Source organism: Physeter macrocephalus, chromosome 7 (assembly GCF_002837175.3).
Source record: "Physeter macrocephalus isolate SW-GA chromosome 7, ASM283717v5, whole genome shotgun sequence".
Classification (NCBI taxonomy): domain Eukaryota; kingdom Metazoa; phylum Chordata; class Mammalia; order Artiodactyla; family Physeteridae; genus Physeter; species Physeter macrocephalus.
The window spans coordinates 124,833,848-124,851,067 of record NC_041220.1 but is presented as its reverse complement, the minus strand read 5'-3'; the positions used below and the strand labels follow the sequence as shown (position 1 = coordinate 124,851,067).

The window sequence follows — 17,220 nt, the reverse complement described above, 5'->3', positions numbered from 1 at the left end:
AAATGCTGGTGTGTGTGTAATATATTGCCAAGAATATTGATAAACTCTATCTTAAGCCTCCTACAGGAAGTGTTAACGTTGAGATCTAGAACCAATTAACTTGCCAATAATTGATGAGTAATAGGAGGGGAAGTTAATGTTTGTGGAAATGCGTGAGTTTCACCAATTTGGGTCCTGCCCTCAGAATTTAAAGTAATTTCTCTCTGCTCTTCTTCCACTTTATTCCACTCCAGCATCAGAAGGAGGAGCGAGCACAATACATGAGGCTCGTGAAGTACCGCTTTGGTAAACTAGACCCAACCCTAGGGCTTCCCAATGCTCTTAACCTATTACGGAGAATTAGTTTGTTGGGAGAATCGTCATATGAGCTGATTTTCCGGAGTCTGCCCTTGACTGGGGGGAGCATTTGCACATCTGCGGGGGAAGCTCACAGCCCCCTTCTTCCTCTCCGCCTCTGCGGCCGTGAGATGGCGACCCGCATCAGCCAGTACAGACACAGAGGCGGCTGTGGAGCACGAGGCCCCTCCACTCGGAGACGCCTCTGCAGGCCCAGAGGCTTTGTGCTGGTGCAGCTGCTCAGTGCGTCGCTTCACGTGCATCTGCCACACTCGGGCCACTCCCATCTGCCCTGGCAGGGGCTGCTGAGGGAACACGTGCGAGATCGCAGGGTCCTGCCTAGGCTGAGATGGTACTCCGCATCTCTCACAAGGGGTTACAGCATTGAGCAGGATTTAGCATGTAAAGAATGAGACTCAAGCCTTCTCTCCTCCTTTGATTCTGTGTAACTTCCATAGGTTCTTTCTCTCTGTTCCTGGGTGGAGGCCCTAATGTCTTCCTGCTTCCCGACCACTCCTGAATGCCAACGAAGAACATGTCTTTCCCTTCAGTTTCCTTTTTGCAGACTTTTCTCATGTTCCTTTTAAGTAACGGAAGTTTCAAAAAGGCAAGATGGGGCTTCCCTGGTGGCGCAGTGGTTGCGCGTCCGCCTGCCGATGCAGGGGAACCGGGTTCGCGCCCCGGTCCGGGAGGATCCCACGTGCCGCGGAGCGGCTGGGCCCGTGAGCCGTGGCCGCTGCGCCTGCGCGTCCGGAGCCTGCGCTCCGCAACGGGAGAGGCCGCAGCAGAGGGAGGCCCGCGTACCACAAAAAAAAAAAAAAAAAAAAAAGGCAAGATGGATGCTAGCATGAATGTAAACAGGATGATCTCAAGTTCTCTCAGATGTGGTAACTTACACGGGGGTCTCCAGATTCCTATTACGTAATCCAGACCCCTCTCCTGATTCCTAACAAAGAGCTCAGTGCGTCCCAAACTGTGATGAATGCCATCGCCCCTTCTACACCCACTCTGTCTTCTATTTCCTATTTTCATCTACAGAATTGTCATTCATCTAGTCCCATAAACCAGAGACCTTTGAAACAGTAGCAAAGCAACATTTTCGGCATATTATGCTTTACTATTTCGAGAAAGGTAAAAACACAACCGAAACACAAAAATAGATTTGTGCAGTGTATGGAGAAGGTGCTGTGACTGATCAAACGTGTCTAAAGTGGTTTGCGACGTTTCGTGCTGGAGATTTCTCTGTGGACGATGCTCCACGGTCGGGTAGAACAGTTGAAGTTGATAGCGATCAAATCAAGACATTAATTGAGAACAATCAACGTTATACCCCACAGGAGATAGCCGACATACTCAAAATATCCAAATCAAGCGTTGAAAATCATTTGCACCAGCTTGGTTATGTTCATTGCTTTGATATTTGGGTTCCACATAAGTTAAGCGAAAAAAACCTTCTTGACTGTATTTCTGCATGCGATTCTCTACTTAAACATAATGAAAATGTTCTGTTCTTAAAACCTCTGCCACGCAGCACAATAACTCTGTTTGACCAAAATACTCAACCTCTATGAGCATCAGGTTTTCCTTGAATAAGTACCCCACATAGTATTGGGGGGCTTCAGGACCCTCTGTTTTGCCATCTCTGTTTTACCAACTCACCATGACCTCCAAACCTCATGTCACCCCGGATGTAAACCTGGATATGAAATTCGGAACCTTCCAGAGGATCCGCAAGTAATCTAATCCCTGAAATGAGTTTCTTATGGTTTGTACAGTCTGTCCTAAATATTTGTGGGATCATGGGGGTTGTATTCATAGCATCCCACTACAGGTTCCTATCTACTATTTGTGTACCCTGCCTTGCCCTCTACCACAGCTTTATTGCCTTGTTATTTTTATTTTTACTTTCTCTTCTGCCTTTTTCCACTTAGTATTCAGTCTCTGACATTTTCTCTAACTTCCAACTCTTTGCCTTCTTTCAGTAGCAACAAATATTTACCCCTTTGTCATAAATACAATGACAGTCATTTATTTTTCAAATGTGTACTTGAGGTCTTACCCTCTACTCAAGAGTATTATCAATGTATTCTGTCACCAAAACAAACAGACAGACAGACAAATGGCAAGGCTCTCTCTGAAATGAATTCTCTAAGTGCTAAGGCACAAAATGAAGAAAATAGTTATTAATTTATGGGATTATTTAAGGATTAAATTATGTATATAAAGAGGTTAACACAGTGGCTGGTACATGGTAGGGACTCAATAAATTCCTTGGTTTCAATATCTATAAAGAAAAATGTCAATGTTGATAAAGGCTGCTATTGTCAAGAACTGTAAAAGTCTGAAATACATAAGTCAGCTGCCATAGTTTCAGGAATGCTAGCAGAAGACACAAGATTCCTGGGTCAGAGACAGAAGACTTCATTGCTCCCAGCAATAGCAGTAGCCACAGTATCAGCATTTCCTTGTGCCCGTTATCTGAGCCTGATTCCCACAGGGCAAAGTGAAGAGTGCCAGGTGACACCTACACATGCAGTGGCCACGTTACAGGAAAGGAACCCTAAATTTAGAGAACCCAAGCCTTTTATGATGTGCAGTAATCCTGCCTGTTGCTTTGGAAAGAGACATTATGTTTATTATATTGGGCCGCAAACCTGTCTGCCACCTACTCCAGAAGGAGATACTCCGTCTATCTTCTGTTCTCTAGTTGCCGTGAGCGGGGGCTACTCTTCGTTGCGGTGCTCGGGCTTCTCATTGCGGTGGCTTCTCTTGTTGTGGAGCACAGGCTCTGGGCACGCAGGCTTCAGTAGTTGTGGCTCGCGGGCTCTAGAGCGCAGGCTCAGTAGTTGTAGCACACAGGCTTAGTTGCTCCGCAGCATGTGGGATCTTCCCAGACCAGGGCTCAAACCCGTGTTCCCCGCATTGGCAAGCAGATTCTTAACCACTGCGCCACCAGGGAAGCCCCTGAAAAATATTTTTGAAAAGACAATGCAGAACTAAGGCAATCAGTGTCTCTGCTTGCAAGATGTAAAGAAATGGGATATTCCCAAGGAGGATTCTCTCTCAACAGATATATGTGAATAAAATCACCAGTTTTCTAAATGCTGTAACAAATTTCTCTATCTATACGAGCTTGGAGTTAAAACTTGGGTTACATATACGGTAACTACCTCATTTATAAAATGGGATACTTCCAATTAACTCAATCTTAGACATACCTCAATACCTCTTGTCAATTATATGCTTTAAGGTCAATTATTAGGCAATATTATTCCTTATATATCTTTGCATGTGCATACTCAAAAGAATGACAAAAAAATACACATAAGATTTCCTGGTTCTCTGAGGAAAGTTACTCTAGCATAATACTTTATTAAAGGTATTTGAGAGATTGTTGCTTTCTTGATTCCCAAACATCCATTCCATCTTCTTTTGGGAACAGCACCTTAACATCCTTTAGGAAAATTATCTTTTTCCCCACTGGACCCAGTTTGATCTAAAGTGTCCTGTCCTCTCCTAGGCAAGGGACAACCATGTGATCCAAACCAGGCCGGTTGGACTTTCCCTTGCTGGAATTTGAAGTTCAAAGCAGCAGAGTGCCTTGAGGGGATAGTGGTTGCTACCTTGGCCCCTTAAGATTGACCATGTTCTACAACTTCCCTCTTACTCATGTGAGTAACCCAGTATCTCTCCAATCAGTTGTTTAAGTCAGTCAGAGTTAGTTTCTCTAGTTTGAAAAAAACGAATCTTAATCACAAATGTGGGAGTTAAAGCTCAGAGTTTAGGTCAAGGGTCTTGTGAAGAATATATGTACACATACAATATACATATTTTTTTCTTTATTACATCTCTGAAAATGGAAAGTAAGACTGGTGGTAGCTTTATAATAACATAATCAGATCCAATATAATCAGATGAGTTAAACAATTCAAATGCTATGCTTGCAAGTCTGACAAAATTTTACCTTGGATCATGGCACAGTACACTCAAATATATTTTAAAGTGGAAAACTTCATAATAAAAATAAAATACAGTTATTCATTTGAATTTCCTCCAAAATCTGACAAAGCTCCTTAAGGAAATATTTTAATGAAGCAACTTTGGGAAAAGTTCCAGTGAAATAAAACCACCAAAGCCCATGTCTAATTTCCTTATTTCTTTCAATGAAGTGCCTACTTGCATATAACTGATGATCTACATTTTAATACGTTGTTAATAAATAAATCATAGGTAATAGAATTCCTTTGTGAAAGAACTATACCAAATGAGTTCTGCTTTAAAAATCAGTGAGATGGTGGTGTTACTTTCCAGCAAAATTAAACTCTAGCATTATAAACTTCAGATTATTCTGCAGCAAAATGTGAATTCAAATACAGAGCAGCTCCTCAATAAGAAGTTAAGGTAAAATTCCTGATGGCTTAAAAATTTCTTGTAAATCAATACATTTTTGGACATTCGGCCAATTCTACACATATCCTAACTCTCATCTTGATCAATTATCTATTTTGGATTATTATTTGTCATTGTCATTTTATTGGAAATTTCTTTTATTTGCATAAAACTCTACCGTATGTGGAGTGATGAGTGGGTGATACCAAAGAGAGGCAGTTCCTATTCTTTCTAATGTCTAAGGAAAAGTATTCTAGCAGCTGTGGGGAGAATGCATCAAAGCCGGGGAGATTGAATCTCCTTTTAATTTCCAACCTATTCCTCGGTCTTTCAGCATCTCTGTAAGTATTATCTTCCTTCTATAAACCACAGGAGGGAATCAGTCAAAATTTGGCAATTTAAAGTGAGCAAACTATTATAATATTCAAATATTCTAGCAAAACTTTGTAAGTTTTCTCATCAAAATGTATTATTTCATTAATTAGCAAAATGTAGATCCATTTTCCCCCAAAGAATAACTAGCCTTTAATTTATTTTTTCTTTAATTTATTATTACTCCTAGTTCAATAGGTTCCAACAGTATGGCAGAAATCTATCTTTCCCATAAAACATTAAAGTTAATCCCAGGACATAGATTAATCACTAAGAAACTTTACAAACAAAGTTAAAATGAATTTTTTAAATATAAGGAAGTGGTAGGCCAATGTTTCTGACATAAATTTATGTTTATATTCATAAATTTAATTTTTTCCCAGTGTGTCATGTGTTTTTCAAAAGAAATTACCACTAACAATATTTAGCAAACTTTTAATTTACCTTTAGACATTAATTCTTGCTTCATTACCAAATTATTTAGTATCTATTGCCTTCACCCTCCACTGATTGCTTTCCAGTAAAATGAAAAAATCATCAGCTAAAAATAGGAGTTTTTTTTCCCAATAGGAATAGTTGAGATAATTTAAGAGCTTTTATCTGAGATCTTCAAGAGATTCACTTCTATCAAATAAGAATGTAACGAATGAGTAAATTTTGTAGACAATTTTGTAGAAAGAGCACGGGATTTGGAGTCAGGTACAGATTCTGGCCCTGATTGCACAGGTATGAACGTGAGCAAGTGTGCCTGATGTTAATAAACCTCAGTTCTCATAACTGAAAAATGACAAGAAAACAATCTCAGATTTTTGTAAAAAGTTAAATATATCAAATATGTGATGTTTGGCAGTTGGGTGGTTTTCATCATATGTTAGCTCCCTTTGCTTACTGTGACGGTTAAAGAAATTTCTCTTGGGTAACATTTCCCAAAATGTGCTGGATAGGAGGAAAAATAGGAGCTGTGCAGGAAAGGATTTCCTCATAAATGTAAGAAATGCTTTGTCCACCCCAGCTCTTACTGTAGGAGTTCTCAGATCTTTTCATGTGAAATTGCAAGTTACGAAACTCACTCTGTGAACTGTTCCCAACTTGTGGAGAATTTAAGTCATGTTGATAAAGATACCATAAATCGAATTAACAGAAAAATCAGATGCCATCCAAAGATTATCTCTGCAAGACAAAAGCATAAAAAGTGATTATTCTCTGTTAAGTTTAGATATATTACGCTTATTAAAAGAGTGGCTCAAACACAGAAAGGGTTATCCTATCACATACCACTCAGAGACATAGTGTTAGCTTCAGTGGCTGGGACAGGCTAGAAGTACAGGAAAGGAAGTACAGCACACCTATAGGGTGGGTGGTATAGACCCAGATGAGGAAGACACAGCTGCAGGTGATGGGACGAACGGGTGGGATGTTCCAAGTCAGTGGTGACAGACAGAGGGGCACACCAATCTAGATGTAAGCCCCAGGAAAGCCCAACAAGGAGTGATAACGGTTCAATTTGAAAGCAACTGAAAATGGATCAAAGCATGCAAATTAAAAGAGCTCATCCTGATCCAGACAGAACGAACTAAAATAAAGACTATAGAGACACACTCTGAAAAAACTATTTGTATTACAAAAATAATAATCATAAACTTTTAAAAATTCTCATACAAGTTTCTAAGCTAAAGAAATCAGTTGGTCTACAAAGGAACTGTAGGGGGAATACCAACCAATGCTGGACAACTTGACGTAGAAGGAGATAATGGAGCAGCACTTGCCATTTTCTTGGCATTATACTTTCATTTATCTTTTCAGTCATCTTTCAGGGGTATCCTTGTATAAATAATATGCAAAAATTAAATTACATTACATTTTACATAAATGGCTTTATAATGTCTTAATTTATGGTAAAGTGACTATAAATACCTTATTTCTTAGGAGTATATATTTGCATTTTAAAAAATACGTTAAAGTGCTCCCATATCTAGGGTTAGTTAGACTGTAGCAATGGTACCATGCAAAGAGCCCGCCTCCCTGAGAGTTTATCTTTCTGTTTAAAAATCTGAAAGTTATTAGTTTCATTATATATAGGCCACAGTTCAAAGCCAAGGGCTACTTGAGCCCGAAGTGCTTCCTTTTAAAACCTAAGAGCATTTTACATTTTGGCTATTACACAAAATTCTTTTCATAATTTTTAGTCTATCCTGCAGTTCTGAGGAATTTCAAGTTAAACTCAGATTCCCGTTCTCACATTTACCTTCTTTAGAAAAACAAATCATATCACTCAAGGAGAAGCTAAATCACAGGTGTGGATATGGGGTTAGCAATTTGCAGAATGAGGACTTTTTGTGTTATAGCCTAGTTTGCAAGCATCCTTATGAAGCTGAACTTACATATGTCACTTTATGTGGAGACGTTTTGGAGATCCAGCAATATTCCAGCTTCAGGCACACTCTTGATGCTCATGTCTGCAAGACAACTCCAATTTCCAAAAGACAATCAGACTGTCGATTAGTTTCAATAGAATATGCCTCCTAGTTCCTAATTAGATTATTTCAAAAACTGGAAGTACAGACTCCAAAGATACACCTGAAGCTATCTGTTTAAGTAAAAAAGAAAACTAATGGCAAGAAACATATATGCCAGATGTTTTCCCTTTATAGATAATATGTAAAATCAATTTATATATGATATATGTTAAATCTTATATATATATATATATATATAAAGTACAGAATTAAATAGTCTGATGGACAATAATCCAACAAAAAATTAACAATGAAAGAAAAACTAAACTTCTGATAAATATTTTTTTCTTCTGATGACTCTCTGAAAGTTCTTCTGTACCAATAAACATACCACCTGAGTGCATTTCAAATTCTTTACAAGCGAAGTCCAAACTGATCGCTAAGGATGTCACATTGCAGCTTGCAAAAGTTCGCAACGGTCCTGCCAGTGTGGCACTTACATGTTCCTGGATTGAGGATTGCTAGAATAAGAAGCAGAACTCAGAGTGTGGTAAGCTGTAAAAAATTATTCTCCCATTCTCATCTAAATTGACCTCTTCACAATCTTCTGGTATTACTAAGCTTTTGCAAGGGGAAGGAGGCAGTTGGCAGAAAGAGGAAAGGCTGAGGGTTTATTAGTGTAATGGAGAAAGGACGACATCAAAGAACATCCATCATCTGACACTCCAGGAGCAAAACCAATCAGCTTCGCTTCATTGGGAACCTCAGGAACATTACAGCCAGGAGTTCCTCTATACTTAAGTGTCAATGTCTGAAGCATTGAGGTCATCTTTGGTAAATTAGCAGCCACTACAAAACTACATTACGATTATCAACCAGGCCAGCAGAGAACACTTCTCTGAGAAAGGCCATCTGTTATGGCTCTTTATGGAATAAGAATCATCAAGTTCTTTTCTGGAGTTTCTGAATCTTCGCACACAGTTCACGGTCTAAGACATTTCTCTGTGCTCTTGACTAGCATCCTGTTAGCTCGCGCAGAAAGGGGCTGCCTCTCTTCTGCTAGCTTGGCATTCACTGAAATCACTGGGTTTTCTTTTTCCACTCTTCACGAACTTTCTTAAGAAAAACAGCTGCTTTTCTTTCTTCACTTTTTCATCCACTTGGAAATCACTGTCTTTGATTTTCTGAAGATAATTCTTGACTAAGAACCTTCCTCATACTGACCCAGCGCCTGCAGTGTTGGACCACATGGTCCTTCCTGACAGGGTCAGGGCTCTAATCCTAAACCTTCCACGTGGTTGAGAGCAGCTCCCTGAGCCAGATGGCTCCCAAAAGTCAGAGAGGATCCTCAGAAAGTACTTGCCAAAATCTTATACCACGTGCAAATGCTCATGTATATATATCTACAATAACTATATGTCTATAATATCTATATAGCTATAATGTATCTTTAAAATGTTTTTGTTTAGACGTTACATAGTAGCTGAAGAGTTTATTCTAGATGGATTGAGGGGTAAAAAGGAAAATATAAAATCTTAAAAGAAAGACATAACTGAAAACATCTTATAGGGGTGTGCTCAGAGTAGGGAGAGTGAAGAAATGGCTCGTCTATTTACAACACGCTTGCCAGGAATCTGGGCTCATTGAGACAAGGGGCACAAAATACCCAACAAATACCCAACACACGTCCTCCACGTGGCTGCTGGGCAGGACCAGTGGGACAGGGCTCAATATTGGAAGAAAGGCTACAGTAGTTAGTGGGGGAGTTTGCCACCTAGAGCCTGTCCAGTCCACGCATGGGTGGGCCATGAGTGGTCTTACACACATAACGGCTTTGAAGCTCTCTTTTCAAGGAAAAAAAAGAAAGAAAAATAGATTCTATATGCCATTCTGGAAAAGGCAAAACTGTGGAAACAATAAAAAGATCAGTGGTTGTCAGTAGTTTGCGGGGAGAGGGGAGAGGAATACAGAGTCCAGAAGTTTTTATGAGCAGTGAAAATACTTTGACATTATGATTGATATATGTCATCATACTTTTGTCCAGACCCATAGAATGTGCAACACTATTCACTTCATTACAGTGAACCCTAAGGTGAAACAAACAAAAAAGAATCTACAGATTTGGTCTACAGATGCAGCCATGAGTATGATGACACCACAAATATCATATGTGCTATTTACTGATACATGTAATATCTGTAAATATTTTTAAAAACAACATAAATAGGTAAACATAAACTAGCAAAACATACACATCAAATATGGTGAACAACTGGCTAACATGCTTAAAATAGATTTAATAAATTTTTAATATGTAAGCTATTTTGTCACTATCAAAATTGTTTCCAAAACTTTAACATGATAGAATGTTAACATAACTTTAAAAATTTTTTTTAAATTTCTTCTAAAATATAACTTTAAGTAAAGAAACGACACCATTTTAAAAAATGTGCTTAGGTTCACAATTCATTATCTGCAATTCTGAAATCTAATAAACGCAGAAAAACAAGAGGCTATTTGTGACGAATTGTGAGTCAATTGCTTGCAAAATATGACCGTAACTCATATGAGGCTGTTTATAGTCTTTATTAATCTCATGTATTATGAACAAACATTTCACTATTAATGTATTTGATTGCAGGGTCCTGCCCCAGACCACACTAGGGATATTATGTAATGTACAGTTTATATAAAATTACCTTTTTATACCCAATCATTTCTCAATTCTCAAGCACATTTTGGTTCCAGAGTTTTCAGATAAGAGATTGAAGACCTATGCATAGCCTCCATTAAAAAAAAAAAAAAAAAAAAAACCTATCCATTTATATAATTATTTTTAATTCTATCTAGGTGGATAAAAGGAAGATTGGAAGGAAGGAAGTGAAGGAGGAAGGGGAGACGGAGGGAGGAAAGAGGAAGAAGGGCAGGTATGAAGAAAGGGAGGAATTTTTCTAAAATATTAGTAGTTATCTATGAGTAGTGGGATTATAGGTGATTTTTATTTTCTTTCTTTTTAATATTCTGAATTTCCTACAATAAGCAAGCTTTTAGAATCAAGAAAAACAAAAAATATTATGAAAACATTCTTTGGGGCTTCCCTGGTGGCTCAGTGGTTGAGACTCCGCCTGCCGATGCAGGGGACGCGGGTTCGCGCCCCGGTCCGGGAGGATCCCACGTGCCGCGGAGCGGCTGGGCCCGTGAGCCATGGCCGCTGAGCCTGCGCGTCCGGAGCCTGTGCTCCGCGAAAGGAGGGGCCACAGCAGTGAGAGGCCCGCGTACCGCCAAAAAAAAAAAAAAAAAAGAAATTCTTTGAAATCATTTTATGCTATTAGCAGCTCTTCATGGAAAACACAAAGATAAATTTTTAACCAATGTAGTGTTTGAATTAATCGCACATTTTAAATTAGTGGGAAATATATTAATAGACTTTCAGTGTAAAAACATACATATAGTTAATATTTAATTTTAATGTAGCTTGTATTTACGTACTCATGTAAATATATATTATATATACACATACAACTTCATAAGATATACATACATCTTGCACCATGAGGTCTACCCTATCCACCTCATTTTAAAAGGCAACGTCTGCTGTGCAGTAGACGCTAACACAACATTGTAAAGCAACTATACTCCAATAAAAATTAATTTTAAAAAAACATTAAAAAAGAGGCAACGTCTCTTACGCTCTAGATTTTCTCACCCTGCTCTGTATTCCCCCAGTGCACTTATTACCTTCTATCATAGTTTAGCTATTAATCTGTTATGTTTATCATTCATAGTCTCTCTTTTCCTCACTAGAATATTAGCTCACAAGGGCTTCAATCTTTTGTCTACTTTTGTTCACAAATGCATCCCAAGCACTCAGAACAGTGCCTGGCGTATATGAGTTACTGAATAAATAGTTGTTAAATTAATGAATCTCTATAGTTTTTAAATACTCAGTAACAAAAAGAACAACAGCATTAAGTAATACATAAAATCTTAGAATTCTTGGAATCATATTAAGACATGAAAGGAGACTGAGCTTTCTTTTTTTTTTTCCCGCGGCATGTGGGATCCTCCCGGACCGGGGCACGAACCCGCGTCCCCTGCATCGGCAGGCGGACTCTCAACCACTGCGCCACCAGAGAAGCCCGAGCCTGAACTGTCTTTAGTACAGCTAAATATGGTTTAGTAAATATAATTTTTAGGACATTAATCACTATTAGATAGGATATCCAAGTACAATTTTCTTTTATGCTAAAAAATGTTTATAACCAGTTTTTTTTAGTAGAAAGTCTTGAGGTTTGCCTTTCTTTAATGTTTTTCAAGGTTCCACAGAGAAGGTTAAGAATTCTTCTTCAAATGATACTGTTATGTGATTCTGGCTTAGAGATTTATTAAAATAACATCCCTTTAACCTTTTCAATCTTGTTTGAGGAAAAAATCCTATAATCTACTTTGTAACCATAATGTAGAACATGATAAGAATAGGCACTGTAAAGGAAATTATCAACATAAACGTCCATTGTATTATCTACATAATCTACATTGTTTGATGGGACCCTTACATTGAATGCATAGAACCCAAAGAGCTCACAATTCTTCCTGAGAACAGACACCTTCCTTTCCATCCCCTGTGCTCCTTCTCCCACAGGATACCACAACCCAAGACCAGGCACACAGCAATGCTAGAAACAGCCTTTATGAATTTGTGTGTGTGTGTAAGCACAAAGAACCCATGGAGTTGTGCTGGGGAAAGAGGCAGCTGGACCAAAACCCTTTTGCTATCCCAGTATTTTGCAAGACAAGTCATTATCCTTCTTGTACTTTGTATACATACACATACTAGCTGAGGAAAGTAGCCTTAAGTTGTTAGTCTGCCTTTGCCTTTGGTGATTAGGAGTCAGAGGTAAAATTCCCAGATAGCAGAAGGGATAGATGGAGACACCTGACCTAATGTGTTTTCCTTTCTTTCTTTAAGTCCTCTAAGCATATCTTTCACTTATACATTCTACTTTTTTAAATTTATTTATTTATTAATTTATTTTTTGGCTGCGTTGGGTCTTCGTTGCTGTGCATGGGCTTTCTCTAGTTGCCAAGAGCTGGGGCTACTCTTCGTTGCAGCGTGTGGGCTTCTCATTGCGGTGGCTTCTCTTGCTGCGGAGCTCGGGCTCTAGGCGCACGGGCTTCAGGAGTTGCAGCACGCGGGCTCAGGAGTTGTGGTTCACGGGCTCTAGAGCGCAGGCTCAGTAGTTGTTGCACACGGGCTTAGTTGCTCTATGGCATGTGGGATCTTCCCGGACCAGGGCTCGAACCCATGTCTCCTGCATTGGCAGGCGGATTCTTAACCACTGCGCCACCAGGGAAGTTCCCTAGACATTCTATTTTGTATCAAGTTACCTTCCATGCTAAAAGTTTCTCCCCATCGATCCTTGGGGATGTTAATTTCTGTTGCTTTATGATGTGCCTTGTAGGAGACACTTGGTTTTTTGCCAAGAGCCCTTTTTCCTTCTGTAGAACCCATATTTGATGCAGGTATTAGGGCTCAAGAAAGATTAGTCCTGCCCCAGTCACAGCCCCAAGAGGGTGAATCTTGATTACCTTCAACCAGTCGTAACACAGTAGTTCAATTTCCCTTTCCATTTTGAGATTGAGCTGGAAAGAGATACCTGATCCAAATCTAATAAGGTGTGAGTGGAAATCTGTTGGAGTAACTCCTGGAGAAAGAGTCTAAGCTCTTAAAAAAGACATGTGAGAGAGGCTCTTGAGTTTGTATTTCCTCTGGACATTGATGTGTGAGGATGTAAGGTTTGCAGAGAGAATCATTTTGCAAGCATGAAAGGGCCTATCCCAGACGGCAAGGCTGATAGAAGAAAACGAATAATTCTGGGTATTTCACGGCTTTCTTAAGCTGCTGAATTAACAAACCCTGGAGGCTCCCTCCATCTGAAACACTAGTTATGCGCGACAATAAAGTTTCCATGTTGACCACGTAGCTCTGACTAAAAGCCAAACGCATGCCTCTTCAGCAACATGGTAACAGCTGATTTGCACCCATTTGAGCCTGGTTTGGCTATTTGCTGTAGTAACGATCCTTACATATTTTCAGTTCTTATTTCTGCCAACCTCAGTCTGTGATTTCATTTTGAAGAATCATTTGGAAATTTTGAAGTTGTCTGTCCACTGTTAGGCCACACCTAAGTCCTTTTGCTTTCTGATCAAGCAAAGTAGCACACAAAGACATGTATGAGCCAAAAAATCTGGATATCTAACCAGCTGCAAGTCAAACAATAAACAGACTCATTGGCAGTCTTATTTTAAAGCTCTTCTTTGAACTTAAAAATCTGGCCTAAATTTGAGTATCTTTCATTATATGGCATAGATGTGTTTCAGAATGTTAACTGTGCTGTAAAGCTAATGCTGGTGATTTAACTGCTGTCTTACATGATAAAATTAAAGGCATATTCACAACCAAAAATTCCTCTAAGCAGAATTGAATTTTAAAGCTTCCAGCAGAAAGAGACTGACGATCAGCAATGAGATGTGCTTGCTGTTGGAATTGCTAGATGTCACTCACAGTCCTGTGAGAACTTGCAGAATTTCTCCCATGGGAGATTTTTATTGTAGCATTGCTACCAATTTTCAGTGATTCCGAGGTTATAGAACTTCTCACGTTACCCAAATTCTTTTGACCACGTGTTTGTGATTCCCCACATTGAACGTTTTTTTTTTTTCTATTTTGATTATCTACCATACAAATGGGGACCCTGTGGTAAATTCAGATGGAAAGAATGAAGAATAAGAGTCTGTAAGTCTGTCTTCCCTGAACTTTTCTCTGAGCCTAGACACAGGCTGGAACATGACTTTTCTCATCTTTCAAACAAAGGGAATGAGCTAGAACCAATATTACTAAAAGTTTTCCACCGAAGAACCTCTAATAGCAAGACGAAAATGAATGTGTTTGAAACAGAGACACTTTTGGAAGATTTCCATCATAGATTTAAAAAAAAATCAGGCTAATTGTGCCACCTAAGTCACAATAAACATTTATTTTCGTATATAAATGTCGAATAAAATTGAGATGTCAGAAAGATGTGCCATGCATATTCTGTAACTACTTAGACTCCAGACATAGTGTATTTTTCCAGGAAGATGCATTCTGTAATTTTAAAAACCTGACAAAACAGGGGCTTCCCTGCTGGCGCAGTGGTTAAGAATCCGCCTGCCAATGCAGGGGACACGGGTTCAAGCTCTGGCCCAGGAAGATCGCGCATGCCACAGAGTAACTAAGCCTGTCTGCCGCAACTACTGAGCCTGTGCTCTAGAGCTCGCGTGCCACAACTACGGAGCCCGCATGCCACAACTACTGAAGCCTGCGTGCCTAGAGCCCGTGCTCCGCCCCAAGAGAAGCCACCGCAATGAGAAGCCTGCGCACCACAACGAAGAGTAGCCCCCCTCGCCGCAACCAGAGAAAGCCCGCACACGGCAACAAAGACCCAACGCAGCCAAAAATTTAAGAGTAAAAAATAAATAAATTTTAAAATAAATAAATAAAAATTAAAACCTGACAAAACAGTTTCTTCCTGTATTAAAGTCTTTAGAATTTGTTTCTAATGATGCTAGACTGCAATATCGTACGTTGTCAGTAGGTGCCACTACTTCACATAATTTACTAGAAGGCGAAAATTCCTTAGTTCACTGCCCATCAACTAATTAGTATATTTTAAAATGAGTGTCAATTAATGTAGAAGATGCAGAAAGTATCTTTATTTACTTTCTGCTGAGACGTCAGTCTCTTTTTGCTGGAAGTTTTTGTTTTTGTTTGTTTTTTTGTGGTACGCGGGCCTCTCACTGCTGTGGCCTCTCCCGTTGCGGAGCACAGGCTCCGGACGCGCAGGCGCAGCGGCCATGGCTCACGGGCCCAGCCGCTCCGCGGCATGTGGGATCTTCCCGGACCGGGGCACGAACCCGCGTCCCCTGCATCGGCAGGCGGACTCTCAACCACTGCGCCACCAGGGAAGCCCTGCTGGAAGTTTTAAAATTCAATTCTGCTTAGGGGAATTTTTGGTTATGAATATGCCTTCAATTTTATCATGTAAGGAGGGATTTTTCCTCCAGGAATCTAGAAAAAGTTCAATGCTGTAGATGAATGCTATGCGAACTCAGTGGGGGAGAACTGCTGCATCCTTTAGAAAGGCGTCCATTATTTTCCTGGAGTTTGCGATACCAAACGTACTTTTAGGATAGATTATGTTCCTATTCTGCCTTGCAAAATCTTAAAATAAAAAGATAATATTGTTTCCAAATATATTAAAATAATTTTCCTTCTTCTTAGAGAAAAACACCAAAATAATAGCACATTGCTGTGGAAACTCATGGGATTTGGAGTCAGACAGACCTAAGTTTGAGCCCATCTCTCCCACTTACTACTTGGACAATTTTAAGCAATTTACTTGGGCTTTTTTTTCCTTTTTTTTAGCCAGAGTCCCTATATCTTAATTACAAGGTTTACACATCTGACAGAGTTTTTGCAAGACTAATAATGTACATAAATCCCCTGGTACATAGTAGGCATTCAAAAAACAGTAGCTCTTAGCAGTTGTCATGTTTCAGCAAAGCCTCAGTAACTACATTACCACCACGGCATTAAACATGGTAGTGTTGAACATTATTAGTAATATTAGTAAAAGTTAATTTTAATTTGCTCTAATGCATATGAATCTAACATTTAAGAGGTAAATATATTTCCTTATCAAATCAAATTCCACTTAACTTTGAATCTGATCTTGAATCCGATCTTTTCCTTGGATTCATTTACGGTGAGCACACTGTCTGAAGGCCAAGCAGTAGGGAATAAACTGTAGGGACCAGGTCATCCTCCCTCTTGGGAAAGCCCAAATACTCACAAGCGCTGAGGACATAAGAGTGCTGAGCGTGTCAGAAGTGCTTAAAATAGGGGGTTCGCGCCCGCCCGCGGCGCGGCCTCAGAGCCCGCAGTTCCGCGCCTCCGCCCGCCAGGGGGCGCTCAGCCGGACGTCGACCCCCGGGAGCGGCGGGGCTGGAGGAGGCGGAGCCCAGCCCGGCAAGATGGCGCCGTCGGCCTTGTTGAGCCCTTTCTCCAAGCTGTTGGCTCCGGCCAGGCTGCCGAGGGGCTTTTCAGCGCGGTCAAAGTTCTACATTCGGGAATCGCCACTTGACACACCTGACTGGCTGAAGGTTGGACTGACCTTGGGCACCTCCGTTTTCTTGTGGATCTATCTCATCAAACAACATAATGAAGATGTTTTAGAGTACAAAAGAAGAAATGGGTTGGAATAAACTTTTGAAATACCGATACAGTATATAGTGTTTATAGCAGTTCCTCTGGATTCACCAATCTGTTGAGCTGTAAACGTGAGAGAAAGAGTTACATGTGAATATATGTCAAGTCAGCATTTTGTGTTTCACATAATTAAATTAAAAAATACTTCTGTATTTAAAAAAAAAAAAAAAAAAAAGACATGCTTAAAAGAACATGAGCTGCTTGACCGAAGCGGGTTAGAGTGAGTCTTTGCTGATCAGCCCATCTGGGATTTACAGTTACCTGGCTCTACCCCATGGGCAGAGTACAAAATGGCAACCATCAAAATACTTACACCATGGGAAGAGGTCCAATTGAGGAGCCTTTGTGTGTACAGTT

General features: G+C 39.9%; 1 protein-coding gene and 1 pseudogene across 1 annotated transcript; both read left to right on the top strand.

Annotated features, from left to right (window-relative positions):
• The first annotated feature begins 9,121 nt into the window (after positions 1–9,121).
• On the top strand, positions 9,122–9,239 carry LOC112063820 (uncharacterized; annotated as a pseudogene).
• Positions 9,240–16,615: 7,376 nt separating this feature from the next.
• Positions 16,616–17,017, top strand: LOC102987521 (NADH dehydrogenase [ubiquinone] 1 subunit C1, mitochondrial-like). Its single transcript, XM_055085762.1, has one exon. The coding sequence runs from the start codon at positions 16,629–16,631 to the stop codon at positions 16,857–16,859; it is 231 nt and encodes a 76-aa protein (XP_054941737.1). The 5' UTR covers positions 16,616–16,628; the 3' UTR covers positions 16,860–17,017.
• Positions 17,018–17,220: the final 203 nt, after the last annotated feature.

Excerpts from the sequence above, each read along its gene's own strand:
- LOC102987521 (XM_055085762.1), top strand. The coding sequence starts at position 16,629 with ATGGCGCCGTCGGCCTTGTTGAGCCCTTTCTCCAAGCTGTTGGCTCCG.